The following is a 24621-nucleotide window of genomic DNA, read 5'->3' as shown; positions in this document are numbered from 1 at the left end:
CTTACTTGTTACAGTTCAATTCAGTTCAATATACATTTACTAAGAATTTGTAATATAGAAGCCTTTCTCTAGATATAAGGGGAAATAAAAATGAATGACATCATGACTACCCTCAGAGAGCTTGAGAATATGCCAACATGTGTCTTTTTCTTGCTTCTTTCCAATCTGAAACACTCTTTTTCTTTCTGCTAATCCAAGTTCTTTATTTATTTAAGTCTTAAATCAAGTTCTATCTCCTCCACGTACCATGAGTCTTTCCTATTTCTGAATTATTTCCTGGACCATCAACTCAACTTCAAGAAAGCATATAGGACAAATACTAGTTTAATAAGACATACAAGCTAGGAGTGGTGGCTCATGTCTATAATTCCAGGTACTTGGGAGGCATAGATAGGAGCAGCACAGCGTGAGGCCAGCCCGAGCTGTTTAGTGCCAAGACTACCTGAAAAACAAACTAAAATCAAAAGTGACTAGAGGCATAGGTCGAATGTACAGTGCTTGAGCTATGCCCTCAGCCCTTAAAAATAAGCTAGTTTTATCTCTTACCCATGCTTTTGGAAAGGGAATGCTACTTTTCTAAAACCATGATAGATCATCTGTAAAGTTCAATGAAATTCCATTTTAACATCATGTAGTTCTCCAACACTGAAAGACACTCATCTTATACTTTAAGGTGGAAAATACATTCTCTGTTAATCTTTTTGAGTGAAAAAAGATTAGGCAAGCCTTGCAATGCTAGTGTTCATATCGAGAAAACATATCTGAAGGAGATTTCAAATAAATAAGTAAATAAATAAAGCTATGTATCTGGAAAAATTTGTGCCTCCATTAATCATTATTAATAGTCTTAATTAGCCTTTCTTTTATTCTCACATACCAAGCTTCGTCCTGCAGCTTCTAATAGACAAAAAAGGGGAAGCAAACTTAAAAAAAAAAATTTAAAAATCAGGTAAGCCTGATCTCCTTCCTCCAAAATTATATATTTAAAAAGTCTAAAAGGACCCAAAAGAAACAATACCCTATTTGCAACAAGCACACCTCATACCTAGATCTTGGTGTCTAAAACCATTCTTATAAAAGGAACAAGGGATCTTTAGAGAAATGGCTGACTCTACAACTGGGGCAGGAAACATAAAAGATGAGCCTAAAATATCTTATAGTACCAGAATGTAAGAAAGTGTTAAAAACAACAAATGAAAATCAAAATAGGTGAGGTCCTGAGTTCAATCCCCAGTACCACAAAAAAAAAAAAGAAAATCAAAATAGGACAAAAACAACTCATTCATGGGGACATGTGAAAGGTGCAGAAGCCAATGGAAAGAGCTCCCAATGACCAAAGATAGAACAATTTGAGTAACAGAATAAACTAGTCTTGGATTATAATCCAAAGTATAAAATAAGTCTCTATGAGCCCAAGCTGATCTAAATGATTAAATTAATAAATGGGAGAGAAGAGACAATCTCCTGTGTAAAAGAATCCCAAACAGATTATGCAGATACTTTACCCTAAAGAACAGCACAGCTCCCACTCCTGAAGTATAGTTTTACATGGTGACTTCTTTCCAAAGAGTGCAGTATGTAAAGGGGGTAGGGAATTAAACTTTACAGTGAAGAGACCTGACAAAAAGTACTTCAGCCAGATGATCAAGGTCAACACCAACAGTCATAAATCATGTTGACAGCATATATTTTATATGTGATGAAAATGTCACTTTACTTCTATGATCATTCTCTCAAAAATCTCAGTCTAAGTCACAAGAGAGGAAAACAAGGGCAAACTCCAATAGAGGGGCACCCTACAAAATATTTGACCAGTATTCCCCAAACTGTCAAGGTCATCAAAAGTAAGGAAGGTTTGAGAAACTGTCATGGCCAAGAGAAACCTAGGGAGACATGACAAGTAAATGTAATGTGGCATGCTGCATAAGATCTTAGAATAGCAAAAGGACATTAGATAAAAACTAAGGAAATCTGAATAAAGTATGGACTTTAGTTAAAAATATATTGGCTTATGAATTGTAACAAATGTACCATACAAAGTTAAGATGTTAACAATAGGGGAAACTATATGTGGGAGGGAAGATTACGTGAAACCTCTGCTCAATTTTTCTGTAAATCTCAAACAGTCCTTAAAAAAAAAATCTATTAGTAAGATAATTAAAATAAATAAAATCTGGGGGAAGGTGATTGACTTGAAAGAGACTTGAGGAACTTTGTGACGCAAAGGAAGAGTTCTGTTTTTCTTTTTGGTGGTACTAGAGTTTGAACTCAGGGCCTCACCTTGCTAGGCAGGTGCTCTACCACTTGAGCCACTCCACCAACCCAGATGGAAGTGTTCTGTATCTTGATTGTGGTATGGATTATACAGATATATATTTATATAAAGTATTAATACTGGACAACATGGATAAATCTAAAAAATATAATGCTAAATGAAAGAAGACAGAAACAAGAAACTACATATTGAATGATTCCATTTATATGAAATGCGCATACATATGTATATGTTGATACATACATATGCATATATCAAAACAAAACTTATACAATTTGCATTTTACCATATATAAACTATACCTCAATTTAAAAGAAAACTAATAAGGTAACACAGGAAAGATTAGATGTCCAATTTTGTCCTTGATTTTATAACTTTGTGCCCAATTTTAGTTTGGGTGGACATAAATTGGTAAAATACTTAACTTTTTCAAAAAGAAAACAATAATCTTCATAGGACAGAGTACTATGAAGACTAAACATCAAGATGAATTCATAAAATAAAATGAAATAAATATTTGAGGGCTGGAGGTGCACCTCAGGGGTAGAACACTTGCCCGATACGGGTATAAGTATCTGAATATACATAGATAACAAAGGAACAATTAATAAGTAGGTTTAACTAAGTGTTGAGTTTCATTTTTTTACCTGAGAGTCCTTCCCTCAAGAAGTAAGTCTTCTCCTAAGTGAGGAATCTGGTGGTAGTTTAAAATCTATCTTTTCACCTTCCTTCCAAGCTACATAAATCTCGTACCTCAAGTACGAGAGATCATGTTAAGTCAATATTGCATTATTTTAGGATTAAAGTTCAGCTACTAAATAGACTATACTTACCAATATAATTTACACAATCAGATAAACTTCTGGAAGCAAATGGCCCTTCATATACAGTCTTGCTTTTATCAAACAAGTAAACCATATAACTATCACAGCCTCTCTGAAAAAGAAACAAATAATTAAAATTCTGCTCTAAAATCCTTGAAAACTTTGGGTTTTCTAAATTCTTAAGCACCAGATTACCTACTTTGAAATGCAGATGCACAAAGTCAATGTGGATTAGCATAAATTTACAGATTTAGGGCCTAAACTTTATGAGAAAGAAGTATTTGGGCTAAAGTGAAAAACAATGACCAGACCTAAAAGAACAAATACAAAAAGGTATACATCCATAGAATGAAAATACTACTTATTGTATAATTCCACTTATATGAAATGTTCAGAAAGGGCAAATCTATACAGATATAAAGTAGATTAGTAGTTTTCCTAGAGTGGCTAGAGTGCAGATTACCAGTTAATGTCCATGAGGGACAAAAATGTTCTTAAATCAATTTGAATTTATTTTTAAAATCATCAAATGGGGCCAGGCACAGTAGCTCATGCCTGTAACCCCAGTTACTTGGGAGGTGGAAATCAACAGGATCACAGTTCCAGCCTGGGCAAAAAGTTAGCAAGACTCCAGTGGAATCAATGAGCTGGGCATGGTAGAGCATGCCTGTGATTCCAGCCATGCAGAGGTCATAGGAAGGAGGTTCTCGTGGTCTGAGGTGGCCCCCAGCAAAAGGTCCAAGACCCTACCAGAAGAATAACTAAAGCAAAAAATGGGTTGGGGGCATGGCTCAAGTAGTAGAGCACCTGTCTAGCAAGTGGTAAGCTCTGAGTTCAAATCCCAGTATTGCAAGAGAAAAAAAAAAATCACTGAATTGTACACTTGAATATGTAAATTGTAGATATGTAAAATATGTCCCCATAATGTCATAAAAAAGAAAAATAGAAAACAAGTCATTACTACAATCATATTTACCACCCAACTATTATGAGACTGCTTAATGTAATTTCAAGATTCTAGGCTTCAGATAAAGAAGGAAAACAAATTGGGGAGAGAACTGACATAAAAAAAAGTCTTACAATAAATGTGTGATTTCTTTCTTGTTCACCTTGCAAAGCAGTAAGTCACCAGTAAGTGAAAACTAAAGGAATTCATTATGAGCTATTTACCACCAAGGAATTCCAGGTATGTATCAAAAAAAAAAAAATGTGGCACATACAATCCCTCTATACAGATTTCTTATCTCTCAGACTAGGTATGTTAAGGTCTCTTAGGACTCTCTATAGCACAGTAGCGTAACTACATTCTACATAGTCATTAATTATACATTTCGAATAACTAAAGAAGAGTTTGAAGGCTCCCAACACATAGAAATGGTAATATGAGGACATGGAAATGCTAATCATCCTGATTTGATCATTACATATTATAATTCAATAAACCGTATATATATATTGAATTATAATATTGTACCCCAGAAGTAAGTCCAAATATTATGTCAATTAAAAACAAAACAGAATGCTGGGCATTGTGGCAGGAGGAATGCTAGCCTGGGCTATGAGGAGAAACCCTCTCTCAAAAAAAAAAAAAAAAAGCTACGGTGAGGGATGGTGGCAGATCAAAATTCAAACCCTAGTACTAAATAAAAAAAGAATGCTCTTACAACTCCATCTAGAACACACTGAGAGGCTGGTTTCCGAGGATCCAGAGAAATTCCTGTCTCTGAAAGCAGTTCTTGAGAACCAGTATTTATTCCAGTTTCACGCTCAATACGAGACTGTAGTGAATGAAGACTTTCATCAGATGGTAACAGAAAAGAAATTATCTTTGCAGAAGTCATATTTAGGATGTGCACTATCTGTATAAGAAAAAAGAGAAATTTATTGATCATTTACTGCATAAACAATTCAGTGCAAGATACTCAAAGGAGAATATGAGCAAAAAGCATTATTTCTACATTAAACAAGATTCACTCATTCTCTAAAGATGTCCTCCTATAACTATGACATTTTGAAAACTGAAGAGAATTTACTTTTCTACCACAATAAATATTAGTTCTAACAAATAAAATTTCAAAGTTCCAGAGATGCGCAAAATGAAGAAATAAAAAGTCTGATTAAAAAAAAAAAAAAAAAACCACAATCTTACTTTAGGAAGTATTATCAGAGACCTAGGAGGACATTCCCATTGAAGTGCCTAACAGGTGCTAATCACAGAGTTACGTGCTTTTACACAGCAATCCCATTAATTACATCTTCTAATTAGACCCTCCACTGTATTTTATTTTTTGGCAGTACTAGAATTAATCTCCATTCTAATGGAACGATAAACCAGGGCTCCAGGAAGTTAGGGATTGTACAGCTAAATTAACTGGTAGTGCTTAGATCTGAACTCCTAACTGTGTGACTACTTCATGTTGCCTCAAGAAATAACCATCCCAGCTACACAGGAGGTAGAGATCAGGAGGACTGTGGTTCAAGGCCAGCCCACACAAAAAGTTAGCCAGAATCCATCTCAACCAATAAGGTAGGTGGAATAGTGCATATCTCTTATTCCAGCAACACAGGAAGCATAAATGTTAGGATCCAGGTTGGCCCAGACATAAACACAAGACCCTCTCCAAAAATTAATTAAAGCAAAAAGGGTCAGGGGCATGACAAGTGGTAGAGTCACTACCTGGCAAGTGTGAGGCCTTGAGTTCATATTTCAGTACCACCCCAAAAAGAAATAACCATCTGGTAGAAGAGATATGCTTCTCTTTTAATAGGAAAAAGCATTAAACAGGAAAAAGCACTGTTATTCTCATAAGGCAACCAAATCCCTGAGCAGTGACCTGCTTCAGGGTCCAAAGCAAGATAAGAAAACTCTCTGACTAATCTCACCTGGAAGCCCCACTGAAAGTAGCCTGAACAGGCCAAGTGAATGTGAGACTGAGAAAGGAGGGGCTCTCTATCCAGGGAACTAAGGACATCTGCAGAGTTGGAATTTAGTTTTTGATCACAGGTCTCTTCCTTCCATGTCCTTATGAAATTAATACCAACATTTCTTGATTCCTTACATTGACTAGTATATGCAAATGATTAAGTTATTTCTGCTGGAAATCCTTACTACAAAAGTAAAGCATTGAGCTCAGCATGATGGTACATTAGGGAGGCAGAGGCAGAAGGACTTATACTTCGAGGCCAGCCTGGGCTGTTTAGTGAGTTCCAGGCCAATCTAGATTCCATAGCAAACCCCTGCCTTAAAAAAAAAAAAAAAAAGTATCAATCCAGGGCCACTACTATTCCTTTTTATTGTTGTTCCTCTTAAAATACACAGAGCTGGGGGAATAGCTCAGTGGTAGAGCAAGGCTTTGGCTTCAACACCTAGCATACCACCAAAATAACATAAAATAAAATTACCTGACATTTTCAAACACACAAAATTATAGACAACAGTATTGTAATTCTGCTCCCAATTCTATGAATGCCTTGTCTGGTTTTAACCATCATTTGCACAGAGCCAATCTTACTTCACCTATAGCATTCCTCATAGTCCTCTCTCCCAAAGTTTTTTTGTCTTTCAAGTTCTTTGTGACTTTTTTTTTATTGCTGTTGGTACTGGAGATTGAACTTAGGGGCCTCTACCACTTAAGTCATGCCCCCAGTCCTTTTGCAGTTTTGTTGTTGCTGCTGTTTTGGTGGTACTGGGGTTTGAACTTAGGGCTTTGCACTTTTACCGCTTGAGTCATGCCTCCAGCCCTGGGTTCTGCAATCTTGCCCAGAAGGCCTTGAACTGCGATCTTCCTACCTCTGTTTCCTGAGCAGCTGGGATTATAGTAATAAATCAACATGCCCAGCACAACTTAATTTTTTAAAAACCTTTTTATTAGTATATAATAATTGTACAGGGGGTTTCATTTTGACATTTCCAGATATGTTTACAATGTACCTTGGTTCATCTCTACCTCATTCTTCCTCATCTCCCTGCCCCCAAATTTAATTTTTTGACATATAAAAATTGAATATAATCAAGGTCTGCAGTTTGATTTTTTTAGATTATAAAAACTTCCTCTTTAATCAAAGCTTATAATATAAAACAGATTTTTCAAATAAAATGGAACATTTCCAATACTTTCAAAGAAAGCCCTAAGTCACCATATACATATAACACCCTGTAGGAAAAAACAAAACAGCAAGTTTACATAATATCTGTAACAGCAACAGACTAATTAACAGATGGTCTCTCCATCTGCCAAGTGTGTACTTCTAGATACCGAGCACTGTGGTTTTTGGGGTCACTCAGCTGAGACTGTGGCCCACAAAGCATTCATCTTGCAGAGCTGCGGTGGTTGTAGCTCTACTCAAGAAGCAAAGCAGTTACCAGCACATTCAAACAATGCATTGAACACCCTTTTAAATATCAATGTGAGAAAAAAGAAAGCAATGATTATTAATCATGCTCTCAGAAAGATGTCAGAAAGAACAGACAGCATGAAGCGGCTCTCCAGATTCATTCTTTAGTTCCTGGACAGTGACTGCCGGAACAGTAAGATGTGAGGTTATGGTTCACGGTTCATATTATGGACTCCTCCCTGAGTCTGCTGAACACCAATTCCTTCATTCAGATTCTGACATCAAATGGGTTTTAGGGACTAGCTTGGCTATGTCCTTGGGGCAACATGTCATGGTAGTACTAGAATGCCTGTTGTAGTATTTGTCCAAATAGTAAATTTGTCTGTGTGACATAATTGTTCTGTCTGAGCCTACAACTTCCACATGACTCCCAGTTTTGATGTATTATGAAATGATTATGTTTCAGATTATCACTTCTTCATAGGTACCATTTTTGTACTTTTTAACCAATATCACATTCCTTTAGCACCATCCTGTTCTCTGCTTCTAAGTTTTGACTATTATAGATTTCACATGTAAATGAGATCATACAATATCTCTTTCTGGAATCTTATTTCACTTAGCATAATGTCCTCCAGGTTTACTGACGGATTCATTGGCAGGACTTCCTTCTTTTTCATTAAGGCTGAGTAATATTCCACTGTGTATATACCACATTTCCCTATTCATTCATTTTTTGAAGGACTCTTAGGTTGTAAATAATGCCTACAATGAGTATGGGTGTTCAGATATCTCTTCATACTACTGTTTTCATTTCCTTTGGATATATGCCCAGAAGTGGGACTGATGGATCATATGGTAGCTCTATTCTAGTTTTTGAGAAAACTTACTGTTTTCCATAATGGTACATTAATTAATTTACATTCCCACCAACAGTGTACAGGGTTCCCTTTCTCCACATCCTGACCAACAGGATGTCTTTTGCCTTTTTTCCCCCTCAAGATTCTGGGAATGAACCTTGGACATTGTGCATGCTAAGCAAGCCTGACACCCCAGCCTCTTGTCTTTTTGATTAACAGCCATCCTAACAGGTATGAAGTAATATGTCAGTGTGGTTTTGGTGTGCATTTCCCTGATGAATAGAGTTGTTGAAAACTTTTTCAAATTCCCACTGAACATCTGAATTTCTTCTTTTGAGAAGTGTCTATTTAGGACTTTGCTCATTTTAAAATCAGGTTATTTGTACTTTAGATATTAAGTTGTATGTATTGTTTGTAAATTTTAGATATTAACCCCTTTTGCAAATATTTTTTCCTTTCATTTTGCTGATTATTTCCTTTGCTGTGCAGCTTTTTAGTTTTAAGGGCCACTATTATTTCTACTTATCAACCCTGACACCAGTGCTTAAAATGTGCTACAGAAATATCAAACTGTTTTCATAACCTGAAACATCCTTTTCACGTAAATTCCAAATGTTAAAACAAGATTGGCACTATTTCTCTTAGTATACCATTAAGAGACTTTCTTTTAGTAACTTATGTCTAAAAAGGATGGAAGAAGCAAATTTCCAAAACTAACATGGATTTACAGTACAGTTGTATCACTTGATACTTTTCATGCCTTTCCCCAGGCAGGCCACTTTCCCACTACGACAACTACCATTAAAGGCAATAGCAGAAACTTAATATGAAAACCATAAAGTAAATATTTACTTTTACATAAGAATATGTCAGGGTAGGGAGTCATAATGGCACTCCACTACCAAAGCTCTGAACCAGAGAGGAGCAAAAGAAAGGAAGAAGACTAGGAATTAACTCAAGAGTAGAGCACCTGCCTAATATTATGAGGCCTTGGATTCAATCCCCAGTAACGAAGAGGAAATGAAGAAGAAGGAAGAAGGAAGAGGAGGGAAGAGAAGAAGAAGAAATAATATACCAAAATTTATCTTTCTGTTCACTCAAATACTTGAGTACCTTACTGTGGTACATACTACTAAGTAATTTTAGGCAGAAAACAGTAAGGTAAGAAAAGTCAAAAAGGTAGAAAGGGATGAGAATAATCACAGAACTCCAGTAATCCAGTTCAAACATACCAAAAATGACAACCCCATAGGGAAAGGCTGAAAGTGTAGGGTTATATGAGACCCAGAAAGTGAAAGACAACTATGGAAGATTTTCTAAATTGAGAACCTGACCAGCTCAGAATTATTAAAACATCTGAAAGATAAAAAGTAATTGGACACATAGATTGAGGGGAAAAGAATACAAAATTTCCCACCTAGGCAACTGCAAAAGTGATGGCACAAATAAACAGCGAGGGAAAGCTGCAGAAGTGGGTAAAGCAAGGGTGTTCCATTCTTAATAAATGAAATCTTAGGTGCCAGTGGGATACTCAGGTACAGTTACATAGCAGTTGTAAGTACTTGGGAGAAAATTCACACCTGGGGAAATAAATTTGTGAATTATCCATATGCAATTTACATGATTGAAGAGACTAAGCAAGAAAAAGAGAAAACAACAGAAACAGAACAAAGGACAGACTCAGGATACAGTTACATGTAGGAGCATGAAAGAGGTAAAGGAGGAATAATTAAATCTTCATATTTACATGCTTTCATAATAAGTAGTTAGAAAACTATGCAACTAGACTCTCTAAACTGTTTTTAAAGGGAAATATTTCATTAACTGTTTTGCTGCTATGAAAATCAAATAGACATCATTCTCTTTGTACAAATTATAGAAAAACACCTTAGAAAATATCCTATAGTAACACCAAGCTGTTCTGCAGTTCATGCTGCTGCACTTTTGCCCCCGATGCTCCCTTGCCTATAAATCCCACCCACTCCCACCTTCAAAATTCAGTCCTATCAGCCTAGGAAGTATACCTGAAACCTACTGAATCACTATGAATAGTACTCCACACTTACTATATTTTGCATAACTTCATAATATTGATCCTTTAAGTAAGCTATCACTGTCCCCTAAATAAAGGTAAGTATTTGCTCAGATTCATAAACAGGTAAATAGTGCTGCTACAAATCCAACTGAAGTTTGTAAACTACAAACTACCTAATGAGGACTTTTTCCCCATGCTCCATGATAATCAGATGTTCACAGACCCCCTTCAAAGTAGGAATGATGCTAGGATTACTATGAGAAGTCTGAAAAAAAATCTGAAATATGCACAACCAAAACTTTTCAGAGACAACATAAAACTAAAGCCATGCTTTTCGTAAACACTAAGGAATGACTGGCACAGTAGAAGAAGACCAAATCAAGAAGCCAGACATCTTATCAGTATTAACCAAGAAGGATATCAACATGCTCCCAAGTTATTTAATAAACTGTGCCAAGATTACATTAAAACTTTAAGTGACTGAAAATTCTCATTTCAGTTTTAGAAAGTCTATCTACTATAGGCAGTCAATAAATGTGACAAAACTACAGATGGGAGTTGTTTCTGGGTAGCATAATAGATCTACATCTCTTATTCACATCTATGAATATTTACCGAGAACCTGATACATGCCCTGTTCCGTACATAATTCTGGGGTAGGATAGAATGGGGTAGGGCAAGTGATTGTTAACAAAAGTAGTAAAACAACCCAGCATTGAAGAAGAATATCTAAGTAGTCATGAGTGGAAGATGAAAAATATTTAGAGAATATAGAAAGTATGATTAAGTGACAAATCACGTAGGAGAGACCACTTAAAAGATAAGCTGAAGACATGCCAGTTAGGTGAGATGCACAGAAACGGAGTTCATACTGGGCAAAAGGGCAGCATCTGTGAAAGCACAAAAGTAGACAAGGAGTTTGAGAACATGAGGAGCAGTGACAAGCTGGTCCTGAGTGAAAGAAAGGTTAAGAGAAGCAGGTAAGAGGCCTGGGCTTAGTTGGGGTGGACTTGCATTAGGAAACTGTTTGTTTCTTGGACAGAAAAATAAAAATGCATTTTCAGAAGATATGGGGCAGTTCATGTTTCACCAACTTCAGAGTTAAAAGTTAAATATAGAAGTATGAAAGCCAGGTAGAAACTTTCCTCACCAAACCCAGAATGATTAAACCTAAATGAATGAAGTGCTAATAACACCATGTGGAAAAGGGAAGAAGTTTAAAGGAATAATCAACAAAGACCATTTAGAAGCAAACTGAAAAGCTTGCTAAAGAAATAAAAAAAGTATCAGTAACATAATTAAAATATAATTTATGTTCATTTTCCAGGTAAACTTGTTAACTTCAATGCAGGTCTGTGAAAAAGACTCCATTAAAACTAACCTTTAAATTCAGAATGTGATCCATTAATACAAAGCATCTTGGCTGCTTCAAAGTAGGGTCAACAGGGCCCCCTCTTTGCTGTGGGTCCCAATTCAGCATCAGCTGTAGCCAGTTTTCCATGGGTTCTACTATTAAACTAGAAAATGTACAAAAATAGGGTGAATATCATTAATGTTCCAATTTCCTTTAGAATTAAGAAAGGGCAATTTGGAAGGTATTTTTTGTGGTACTGGGGTTTGAACTAAGGGCTTCATGCATACAAAGCAGGTGCTCTACCACTTGAGCCACACCTCCAGTCCAAGAAAGGGCAATTTGGTAGGGTATCCATTTCCTTGTCCAATCACTTATCTGTACTATTTTATATCTTACTTTCAAATAATTCATGAGGACATAGGACAAATTTCGTCCATAAAAAAGCAGCTCATGGGTGAGGAGTACGGCTCAAATGGTAGAGTGTCTGCCCATGTAAGCGCAAGCCCCTCAGTTCAAACCTCCGAACCACCAAAAAAAGTACCAAAACTTATATATGTAAGTTTGTTACCGATAACTCCAATAGATAAGTCCAATTACATTCTCCAGGAAACCCATTTATCTAGGGATAAAGATCCCTAGAGTCTTCTTAACATCTATGGTAATCAGTTGGATGGCAACAGTTCTCACTTCCACTAGACCTATGCTATTCAGTTTGGTAGCTACTAGCCACAGTAACATTAATACTTACTATTTATTTAAAATGCAGTTCCTCAGTCACACTAGGCCCCTTTTTCTTTTCACAGTGGTAAAAATCAAACTGAGGGCCTACTGTACATGCTAGGCAAATCATTCTATACCAAGCTATACTCTTAATCCCTAGCCACCTTCCAGCTCAATAAGATTCATGTGACCACCACAAATAGAAAATGTTTCCATTGCCAGGAAAGTTCTACTGGATAATGCTCCTTGAAACAGACAACTACTCTTCTGTTCTTTTAAAACTCTGGAGAAACTGAGGAAACTTCCTTGACTAAAATACACTTACCTACAAAGGCTATTTGGTTGAGGTAAATGGCTACTAAACCGAACTTCTCCTGTCATCTCTTCACACGCAAATATACACTTAGGATCCTTCTTCTTAATCTTCTCATGCCTATAAAAACAAGATAACTCAGATGACAACCTGGTTGTCACAAATACTATAAGATTTCTTGTCATTTAGTTTCATTCAATTCTGTGTTAAAAGACAATTATACCACTAATGAAAAAAAGAAAAAAAAAAGCAAACAACTAAAAAAACTTCCATTCCTATTAAGCATGCCAAAGCTCTCATCTATATCTTACCAGGTAAATGGCTGCAGATGATGTAAAAAAGGTCTATATCCGGCAATACATTCAAATACCATGGTCCCAAAGCTCCAATAATCAACAGTAGCTGTGTAAGGCTTATTCTCAAAGAGCTCTGGGGCCTTAAAAAGAGAAAATGCTTTAAATGCAACACTGTACAGGAAAGGCTGTTTTTAACTACTATATTCATGAGTTTCAGAAATATGAATGTCATACACTTAAATTCAAAGAAATAGTAGCTGTCTCACCAGATACTGCAGTGTTCCCACAAAAGATGTACAGAGACTTCCTTGATCAACATCTTTGGCATATCCCAGATCAATTATTTTATGCATTATCTGCAAAATAGTAAGACAAAGTAAGTAAGAAATGGTTCAAATATTTGAAAAGGAAAGGCAGGCTGGGAATGTAGCTCAGTGGTAGAGCACTCACTGAGACTGTGTGAAGGAAGGGAGGGAAAAAAAGGAGGGAGAAAGGGAAGAGCAAAGGAAGGAAGGGAGGGATGGAGGGAAAAAAAGAAAAAAGTGAGTGAGAATAGAAAAGAGTAAGAGAGAGAAAAAAAGAAAAGAGAAAGAAAGAAAAGCAAAATGTCTTTATAAAGCTGTAGAGAAGGTAGTGTGGACGAAATTCGGCTCTGAAGTAACACAAATGTGTTTCAAGTCTGACCTCACCACTGAATAGCCATGTGATCTTGATCAAGTGATTTAAGCTCTGGCAGTTTCCTACATAATAAGATAACTAATAATGCATACTGCACAGATTTTTTTTTTTCCTCTGAGACTGGGGTTTGAACTCAGGGCCTACACTTGAGCCATACCACTAGCCCTTTTTTGAGATAGGTTTTTTCCGAGACAGGGTCTCATGAACTATTTGTCCAGGCTGGCTTTGAAACACAAACCTCCTGATCTCTGCCTCCTGAGTAGTTAGGATTACAGGCTTGAGCCACCAGCACCTGGCTTTCCACAGAATTTTTTATTATAACTCAATAAAATAGTGACAGGAAGGCAAAGGTAAGAGTGATTTCCAAACTTGAAGAAGCATCATACTACTGTAGAATGGAATAAATGTGAGTCAAACCCTTTCTAAACTCAAGAATGTCTCCAAGTCTGAAAAAAAAAAAGAAAAGTGCCTATGAAAAGAACCACCATAAAGGTTTCATCACTTCCAATTGATCAACCACCAGCTTCACTAATGAGTTAGCATATAATTCAATGCAAGGTTCAGACTTATGGCTTTAAGTCTTTACTGGAATGTAATTTGAGTGCTAAAATCAAGACAGCTGTTCAAATTATTCTAAAGAAAATGAATACTTCAGGAGTCAATTCACAATTTCTGGTTCTTCTCAGGATGACTCATTTAGGAACCTGAGAAACCAAGGTTTAAAGTTTTAATTAACTACAAAACTCAGAAAGGGCTGGTGGAGTAGCTCCAGTGATAAGAGTGCCTGTCTAACAAAACGTGAGGCCCTGAGTTCAGACCCCAGTTAAGGCAAATATAAAACTTAGGATTTGGGAGGAGCATAAATTAAAACACAAACACACACACATACTCTTTTTCTTAAAGTAAAGCAGATCGGGATGTATGTACATATGTTTTAGATGTGCTTCATAAGAATAAAATAGTAAGGGTTAACCAATTATTTACCAGACTGCCTACTATGGCTGCTAGATATGGTAGTGGAAAAATAGACATGAATAAGAAAGGTGCTCCTTCTCAAAGGGAGCCACTGTTTGGCAAAGGAGACAAAAATTAACCACAAAACTATAGATAGTTCAGTGTGGTAAGGATCAAAACAGAAAAAGTATAGAGCACTATGAGTACACAGCAAGGACTAACTACATCAGGGAGACTATATGCCATAAGACATGGCTATTCTTTAGGTTTTACCTACCTTTCCACCAACATCCTGTAGAACTATATTTTCAGGTTTTAGATCTCGATGTATAATTTTGTTTTCATGCAAATATCGAATCCCAGATCCTACATAAAATTTAAAGTGCATATTGAAATCATAGAAAATACTGAGTTAAAATTTGTTAAAAATTCTGTACACATCTGCTCTGATGCTCAAATTTACTTGGATCTTCCCAGTTACATAACTAATATTATAGTAGTTCAGATTTTCTTCACAGAAAATACAGTAATATTAAATACTAAAGACTTATAATAGACACTCATTTAATTTATTATAACATGACAAGAAAATTAAATAGTCAATTGAGAAAATTCCTATAACCCTTGTGGACTTTTCCTCCCATCCAAATCACCTTCTTCAGCCACATTTTGGTTCCCATGACCTAGAAAAAAAAAACCAATACCAAAATACACAAGGAAACCAATTCTTGGCTTTTGAGCTAGCTCTGACAGCAAATGCAGTAGTTATTTTAGGGATTTTTCCGTAGTAATTCTGAAGGGACAGAGAATTTCATCCTTGACTTGAGGATGTATACCTAAAGACATGCAATTTCACTGTCAACAAAATTATGTTAAGTGGGGGAGGGACTGTGCTTAGATAATGTTATTTTTCATACCATTTTTTGTCAGCAACTGGAATATCTATTAGACAAAAGACTCAGGTAAAGGACAAAAAATAAATAAAAAATATCCTATTTTAATTTAGTATCAATAGTAACAGATTATTTATAATTTCTTAGAGGTGTTAAAAAATCTGTATGATTTTTATAGTATACAAACAACTCTCCTTAATTCCCAAGCAATATACAGAATTTTCTGTGAACCAAAGGGGCATTAAATTACAATGGTATTCTGATATTGAAAACATACCTATATCACTCAGCAAAGAAAGTATCTGGCTTTCTTTAAGTCCACAACAATTTTCTGGTTTGTTGAGTAGCTAAAGAAAAAAAAAAGAAGACTAAAAATGTGTACTACAATTTGGTGGACAGCAATACTAACACACATTAACCACTATATTCTAAAAGAATATTCAAATGAGAAAATCAGTTATGATAAAGAAAATATAAGAAGGAGTCAGGCATGTGGGAATGGGAGTGTGTGCAAGATACCCATAATTCCAGGATTCCGGGAGGCTGAGGCAAGAGGATCAATAGTTTGAAGTTGCTGGCAGAGTGGTTCCAGCAGGAAGAGCACCTGCCTAGCAAGTGTAAGGCTCTGAGGTCAAACCCTAGTGCCACAAAAAAAAAGATAGAAAAAGAAAAGTTTGAACACAGCCTGAGCTATATAGTGAGATTTTGTCTCAAAAAAGAAATGTGTAAGAAGGGGGAGTGGGGGGAATCACAAATCCACACTGAAAATGTATAAATTTCAGGACAAGACTCATAAAAGTATACATAAGGGGCAAAAGTATTTGAAATTGAAAAAGGTTGATAAATCTCACATATATGGACACATTTAAAATGAGATAAAAGAGATTACAACAGAAAAGACTTTTTTATAAGCACCTTAAACACTAATGTTTTGAATTAACATCAACATGGTCCCATCTTGGAAACAACAACAAAATACATGTTCTAAATCAGGGGTCAAGAAATAAAGACCTGTTTTCCTGTAAAGAAGTAGATAGTAAATATTTTGGGATCTACAAGTCATACGGTCTCTTGTTAAAACTACTCAATTTTGCAGCTGTGAGAAAGCAGCAATAAGCATGGCTGTGTTCCAACAGAACTTAATTTACCAAATGAGTAGCAGGCCACAATTCTCTGATCTTCATTATAGATTATCACATTGGATATGATTCAAACACTGCTAAGGTTTGTGATTTACTAGCTCATCATCTCCAAATATCCATACTACCTTCCGGAGATCTCCTCCAGAACAGTATTCCATTGCCAGAAGAGGTACATCATTAATCAAAAAATTCAGTTCCTCAGGAACATCACAGGCCTTTACAACATTGGCATGGTTCAACCTAACAAGAAGAGGAAGCATGATAAATAAAATTTTTTCCAGTAAAAAGTGACTGGATTTGAAATGACAGTTAATTGGGGGCTGGGGATGAGATGAAGAAGACTGACACTAAATTTATGAAATTCTAATTTCTGATTTATATAATTAGAATATAGTGATTTTTTAGAAGGAAAAAATATATAAAAATAACATCACTGTTACTACTATTACATTTCCATGTGTCAAGCAGTAAGACCTTTACATAGGTTAACTTGTCAAAATAATCCTAATACAAGTAGATTTATTAATAGTTTCATCACACAGAAGAAAATCAAAGCACAAGTTGGTTAAATAACATAAGATTGTGAAGCAAGCCACAAAAGATTCAAATCCGATAATCTGACTCCAAAGCCTCCATCATGCTGCCTCTCCTATAATCACTTACAATGTCACCTTGATAAATGTGGGCATATTTCTTTCCAGCTTTTAATCTGCACAAACACAAATTTTTCAGTACATAATGGAATAACACTATATATTGTCTTCTAACAATTCTTTTTTAAGCTTAATCTTATCATCCTAAATCATCATCATCACGAAGTGGATTCCAAAACTCATAGAGTCCCATGTCCTAATACCTAAAGAAACAGAATCTCTATTATGTAGGGCATAAGATTTTATATGAAGTTTTTCTGGTGATTCTGCCACTTAGCTAAGTTTGAGAGTCATAAAGTAACTTGAGCAGAACACTAAAGTCAAAAAGTGCTCACTTTAAATCCAGACTCTACAAACAACCAGTATGAGTTCCAGTTTCCTCATCTACAAAATAGGAATAATACCTAAATAAAGGACTACGATGACAACTAGAAGAATGATCTGTAAAGCACACTACCTATAGATACACATCTTGAAAGTTCAAAATATGTCCACTTCCCCCTTTCAAGAGCTTTAATTCCATATACCTTGAGTATATATTCTGGACTTAGTGACTCATTTCTAAAAAACAATGCAGTAGAAAGAATGAAATGTGACTTCCAAGGAAATTTCATAAGAGCTACATCAGCATTCATCTTGCGCTCTCTCTCACAGATCACCCACTTGGGGGAAGCTAGCTGCCATGTCACAAAGACATTCATGCTTCCCGACATGGAGAGGTCCACATATTGATGAACTCATGTCTTTAGGCAACAGCCACATAAGTGAGCCTGGAAGTTAATTAATACTCTATTTCTGATCAAGCCTTTTGGATAACTGTGGCTCTAGTCAACATTTTAAGATGTTTCAAGGTGAGGTCCTGAGCTAGAACTACATGGTTAAGTCACTCTCAAATTTCTAAGTCACAAAAACTAAATGTTTGTAGTTTTAAGCCCACTAAACCTGGAGAATTTTTTTTTTTTTACAAAGCAACAGATAAACTATTTAACAAAAGCAGGTGGAAAAAAAAGAACAGTGATTTACATACTAATTCTAAGATTGTCTAATATCCAAAAGAAAATATTTCTGCCTTCAGAAAGCTCAGTCTGATAATATCTGATAATATCTAGACTTTTTAAATTAAATTTTTAAACCATAATGTAATGCTTTTATCTGAAATAGAACACATATATTTAATGATAGAAAAATAGGCCCCCCAAAAGACCCTGGGAAGAGTGGAATCCTGGCCTCTTTCACTATAATAGCTGGCTGGGATGTAGAACTGTAGGAATTTAAGTTATAAAATACACTTACTTCTTCATGATCTGGATTTCGTGGCACCATCGTTCTCTATTTTTGGTACTTAACTCCAGGCGACAAGACTTAATTGCTATTTTGAGTTCAAGTTCCTGTCAAAATAGATAATCAACAAAATATATAAATAAATTAGGTTCTTGTGCAAAATTACTTGCAACTGAAAAAAATGCCAAACCAGGGAAACAGTACTCTTTTTAGTTTTTGCTAATTAAACATTATTCACATCTCTTTTAAGCCAACACTTCAGATAAACTATAAGACTTTCAAACCAGTGCTTTCAAACTGACCCTCAAATACACCATAGCACATAAGCAAAAAGTGACTGAGGCTGACCCTGTAACAGATCTCTTCAAAAACTATCTCATATATACTGCTAGAAAAATGTGAAGAACAAGCCCCTTCTCAGAGGTCAGTTCATACAACTAACAAAGACCCCAAACTCTAACATAGGTAGAATGAAGAGGATAACTCAGGGCTCTCTGGCCTTAAATCAGAAAAAAAAAAAAAAAGTTTTAATATGATCAACCCTAATGCAAAAAACTCCAATATTAGAACCTAATGTTTGCATTTCAAATGACATGGAAAGAAATCCTAAGAAGAATAGTACTTCTGTTTGTGCATCTATAAAATGAACTTAACATCTCTTGGCTACAAGGCTTTAACCAATTCTGACTGAAATTAAAACCATCCTGATACACAGGAGTCAAGCCTCATCATCTTCTGGCAACACGAATAATATAGCCTAGGATCACCATTCAGGGCCAAACAGGCTGAATTGTTTCAGATATTATGAGAAGAGTTTGAAAGAACTTTCAAAATGTGTAATCTCTGACACAAACCAAAAGTGTGGTAAAAGCTGTGTATGACTAGAGAGAGCAGTGCCCAGGGGTTGGGAAGGGGAAAAAGGTGTTAGGTGAGGGAGCAAGACACAACTTGGATGGGACAATCTGTGGGGCACTGGGAGGAAGAAAGACACTAAAGACAAGATAGTTGATAGTACACAAAGAAAGGAACTAGAACATTACAAGCTAGCCTAACCACAGTACTCATTCCCTTCAGCTTTTGTTGAAGGGACCTACTTACTTGTAGCTACATTCCAAATAAAGTTTTACCACCTTAGAGACCACATGGTACAGCCATGACATCAGGCCCAAAATCTCATGAATGAGGCAAGACATTATTTATTTCAAAAAGATCTAACCCATAAAATCCTTAAACTCCTCAGTTTGTAATTCACCTATTCTGTGAAATTCCATCTTTTAACAAAGATTTTTTTCTGGGAAGTTTATAGATACCTAGCCTCCTCTGAAAAAAAAAAGTTTTGTATTTAAAAGATTATAATAAACTGGGTGTGGATGGCCTGTGCCTACAGACCCAGCTACTTTGGAGGTTGAAGTAAGAGGATCATGAGTTCAAAGCCAGACCCTATCTCATTTTTAAAAAGGTGGGGGGATATTTTAGAGATGAATAGTGATGGCAGTACAACAATGTAAATGTACTTAATACAACAGCTGTAGACTTAAAAAATGCTAAAATGATAAATTTTTATTTTAAAATAAAAATTAGAAAATACTAAGTTAAATTAGTTTATTTACTTTTTTTGAGGTTTAGTATATTAATTTGGCTTATAAGTCTCTGAACAAAGGAATATTATATACAACATTTACCCAATGTATTTGAACATAGTTATCTTTGGTATGTAGAAGACTTCTAGAGGATACCAAAATCTGTAGATGCTCAAGTACTTTACATCAAATAGCATAGTATTTGCATGTAACCTATGCACATCCTCTATATACTTCAAATCATCTTTGGTTTACTTATGATACTAAATATAATGTAAATGCTATATATATAGTAGCTGTACTGCATTGTTTAGGGTAGGGAATAATGACAAGAAAAAAGTCTATACAGGTACATGTTTAGCAGATGCATTTTTAAAAATATTTTTAATCTGTGGTTGGAGAAGCAAATGTCCTTTCTTCCTTCTTTTCTCTTTTTAGTGGAGAAAGGCCTTGCACACGCTAGGCAAGCACTCTACCATTGAGCTCTATCGCTAGCCTCTGTACTCTTTCTTTAAAGTATTCTTTGTTACTAGTTTTTCCCAACAGTCTTTGAAAAGTGCTACGCTATTCCCTAAGAAAAGTTCTTTGGTTACTCTGCCAAATACTTTGCAAATACTTTCATTATATAGGGTATTACATTGTACTTGTTTCGTTTTGCTTATCTTTGCTTTTGAGATAGAGTCTCAGGCTGTCCTGAACACACTGTGTAGTCTGGCTGGCCTTGAACTCAAGCTCCTCCTGCATAGCCTCCTGAGTGCTGGCATTACAGGAATACTTTTGTTTCTATGTCCAGCTCTCTCACTAGATTTGAAATCTGCTTTAGGGTAGAGAATTGTCCTTATAGATTTAGGGCACCATTAGCACCCAGCACAGCAGTCAATAAATAAATCCCCTTTCTTCTTCCTCATTGCTCTGAAATACTGGGACATTGCTTCTAACAAAATATTAGTACACTGAAAGCTGTAAGTACAACCTTTAAGTTAAACTTGGAAAAGGAATGATCCTGTTCACAAGTCTTATTATGGATTATTCCTTCTTTCCTTACTACAGACTTGTTTGTCAAATGTCTCAGTTTTGGGAAAGGGCACTCTGATCAATTGGAAAGTTTCTGAGAGACCTCTAAGATTTTAAGCAGCCCAAACCTCTTCAGTTTAAAAAGTGATTAATTCCATAGATACAAAAAGTAGACTGGTATTGTCAGGGACTGGGGAAAAAGGGAAATGGAGAGTTGTTTAATAGATACAAAGTTTCAGTTTGGGAAGATAAAAAAGTTCTGGAGATGAATAGGATGATGTGAATGTGTTTAATGCTACTGCACTATACACTTTAAAATGGTTACAATGGTAAACTCTATGCTATGTATTCTTTGTCACAATGAAAAAAAAAAAGAATTCATTCATCAGTCAGGGACAAAGAGAAGCAATCACAAAAACATGCCAGCATGCATACTTTTTTCCTTGTGACTAGGCTCATAAGCAGACTTAGGTAACACAGGCAAGCGTGGATGGAAGCACTTGGTTATTTTCCTTGAGTGCCTTATGTCTCCTCCAATGCTAAGAATTATAAATTTTTTCACTTTACTACTACAGTACTTAACATCATAGTCCTTCACCTCTTTCCCTCTCTCCCTCTGCTCCACACCCCACCCAAGATTTTCTCCTACACTCTATCTAGAAACCTGTTTCACAAAGTTTCCTCAGTTTTATCAGTGACATTTGTCATTCAAATTGCCCCACAAATATGCCTATTCTCCCAAGGCAGACTTTCCCTTCTACCCCAAATTATGAACTATTGGCTGGAGGCATGACCCAATTGGTAGAGCATTTGCCTAGCAAACTCAAGCCCTGAGTTCAAACCCCAGTACCACCAAAAGCAACAACAAAAATTATGGGCTCTCTAATCACACCCATGTTCCTTAAAACAGCAAGTTATAATCTCTCTTCTAGATTCACTTCTCTATTCATAACCCAAGTTCACGCATTTTAATAGTATCTTAACTGCTGACTTGTCCCTTATTTTTGTAAACAAATTTATCCTTTACAAAGTAAATTTTCTGGAACACTTATTCTCTTGACATTTTCCTTTTTTAAGTCCAATTAACTATGGTGAGGATTATAACAGTAACAATTACAAAGCAACAGTGGGAGCTAACAATTAAGGGTTTCCACAGGCCAAGTGCTGTACTTAGCTTTACATACATTATCATGTCATTTAACTCTCAAAACAGCCCCAGGATGTATAACATTGCCATACATATTTTACAGATAACAAAGTCTATTTGCTTAAAATGTCCTCTAGGAAAGCAGAAAACCCTCAAATGGCAATATTTTTCTGGGTAGCTTTTATTGGTGTACCAAAACACACATGACTCAAACATGATTAACTGCCATTAGAATGGTTTGAACATTCTCAATTGAATCAAGGCAAATTTCCTGAATCTGATGTTAGCTGTCTTCCATTAAAGAGGATCGTAGCTCCGCACTTCCTTCGAAGCCATGGTCATTTTCACCAGCTCACTCTCATATTGCTCCCTACCTGGACGGCATCCCCAATTCCAAAGGCTACCAGTGCTTGCAAAGGTTCAGCTCGGGGCTCCCCATGAAGCCTCCCTCGTCTACTCCACTGCACACACGCACACGGGCGCACCCACTCCGACAGGGATCCCGTCCATCCTCAGTCCTATTTTCTCACCCACTCGTGCTCGCGCACACACACTGGCACACTACACTCACCAGGAGACACGGCGCATTATCACACTCACCGAACAGCTGATCCCGTCTCCACATCTGTACCAAAGTTCTCCCTCATAGCTCTAGCTCGTCACCCTTCCCCTTAGACACAACCACGGACCCAGCCATTCCGGTCACAAGCACAGTATCCCTCGGTCACGGGCCAACAAATACTGCCCAAGCTCTCACGACAGTCTCTCAGTTGGTGACAGCACTAGGTCTCACCGCCGCCCTGACGAACCCAGCGCCGCTCCCTCTCGCGCCCCGCCTCACCCGATGCTGGTACAGACAGACATTTCCGAATCCTCCGGTGCCAAGCCGCTCCCGCATCTCCCAGGGCCCGCCCGCGCCCGGCCGCAGCCCCGGGGGCCGCTCCATGGGGCGGGAGGGCAAGCGGCCTCAGGCTCCGCCGCCGTTCCAAGACCGGTTCCGGGCCGCCGAGGCTCGCGCGTCTTCCTTCTCGCGAGATGTGCGCGTCGCTTCCGGTAACTGTCCAGGCAAACGCTCCGCCTCCTCTTTCCCGGGATGCCGCCTGATCTCAATCCTACCCTTTAAGTGACTTGGACAGCTTACTGGGTGAGGGGACGTGTATGTGCTTTTTTTTTTTTTTTAGACTTGAAAAATAAGATCTCTCCAAGCCAGTCTCCGCATTCGTCTTTTCGGAACTTCACATGGTCTTCATCCCCTTTTGCATCCAGATCCCTGCCATCCATCCTTCAACTCCATCACCCGCTGAGTCGGCACTGCTAAAAGCCACCAAAGATTTAAATGGTGCAGAACCCAAAGAATTCGAAAGAATCCTGCGCTAACAGGCCCGTTGATGCATTAGCCTTCAAAGTTCAGTATGACTTCCTACACAACTGTTCCAGGATCTTTCCTATCCCAAACAACTAGGATGTGATTCTGTTCCGGAGTGGGAAAAAACAAAACAAAACTTCCAAACTTTGGGATCGTCCCTAAATGCCTTACCGAGCTTGCTGGCAAGCAGTCTTGCCCTATGGGTTTGCAAGGGTGGTGGGTCTTCATTATGGGAATTATTTTTGAGGTGTGCCACAGGGCTGCAAAGGCAAACTTGGAGAACGATGGTGCAACAGACAGGCTGAATGGTAATTGCATAGGGGAACCAGCTCCCAACTTTCCAACTGCTTCATGGAACCTAGGGATCTCAATAATTCAAAGTAGAAGAATCAGTGTGGAATCAAATTCTTGAGGAAATGTGTAATGCTACCAGGATGTTGAGCGTTGCAAAATACATAGCAAGTCAATGTTGCGGGTATGGGGGATGCTGGTTTTCATTATTTGCGTTGTTTCCATGAACTGCAGTAACCAGGTTGCTCCTCATAGTTCAGTTTCTAAACATTCTCATTCTCAGAACACTGTTCAAGATTTTATTTTTGTTACTCCTAGAAGGGTAGACTCCAGGCTTCAGGTTTGGAAGCCTCAGATTTTTCATGTGTAAAACAGAGATAATACCACACAGAGATTTTGATGAAGTTAAACTGTTTGGGCCATAAGTGCTCAATGTGCAGGAAGTTATTTTTCTTTTGGCTTCTGACATACAGCATTCTCCTATGATCTTGCTGCTCCTTCTCTATGTACTGTTGGAGTGCTTACAAATAGCACTCCTAAAATAGTGGTCATCTTTAGCTTAGGATGTATTCATTTTCACCCAATCTCATAATTTAAATTATGGCCAATA

At 37.0% G+C, this 24621-nt stretch overlaps 1 protein-coding gene across 4 annotated transcripts in view; it reads right to left on the bottom strand.

Moving 5' to 3' along the window:
• Positions 1-23384, bottom strand: part of Chuk (component of inhibitor of nuclear factor kappa B kinase complex) — a 42234-nt gene extending 18850 nt beyond the window's left edge. For 2 of the 4 annotated variants that reach the window (XM_020156311.2, XM_020156312.2), the window contains exons 1-11: positions 23196-23384; positions 18626-18720; positions 16805-16919; positions 15815-15884; positions 14922-15010; positions 13279-13368; positions 13028-13152; positions 12729-12836; positions 11711-11846; positions 4764-4958; positions 3109-3211 (exon numbers count right to left, since the gene is read on the bottom strand). In XM_020156311.2, the coding sequence (XP_020011900.1) occupies positions 3109-3211; positions 4764-4958; positions 11711-11846; positions 12729-12836; positions 13028-13152; positions 13279-13368; positions 14922-15010; positions 15815-15884; positions 16805-16919; positions 18626-18720; positions 23196-23300 (1231 nt within the window). In that variant the 5' untranslated portion in view covers positions 23301-23384. Of the gene's footprint in view, positions 1-3108; positions 3212-4763; positions 4959-11710; positions 11847-12728; positions 12837-13027; positions 13153-13278; positions 13369-14921; positions 15011-15814; positions 15885-16685; positions 16920-18625; positions 18721-22954; positions 23127-23195 lie in introns of those variants that run through there. The other 2 variants (XM_074078533.1, XM_020156314.2) reach the window with 2 other exon arrangements.
• Between the last annotated feature and the right edge of the window lie 1237 nt (positions 23385-24621).

This window comes from Castor canadensis, chromosome 7 (genome assembly GCF_047511655.1).
Source record: "Castor canadensis chromosome 7, mCasCan1.hap1v2, whole genome shotgun sequence".
NCBI classification, from domain to species: domain Eukaryota; kingdom Metazoa; phylum Chordata; class Mammalia; order Rodentia; family Castoridae; genus Castor; species Castor canadensis.
The sequence above is the reverse complement of the archived record's forward strand: the minus strand, read 5'-3'. Positions and strand labels throughout refer to the sequence as shown.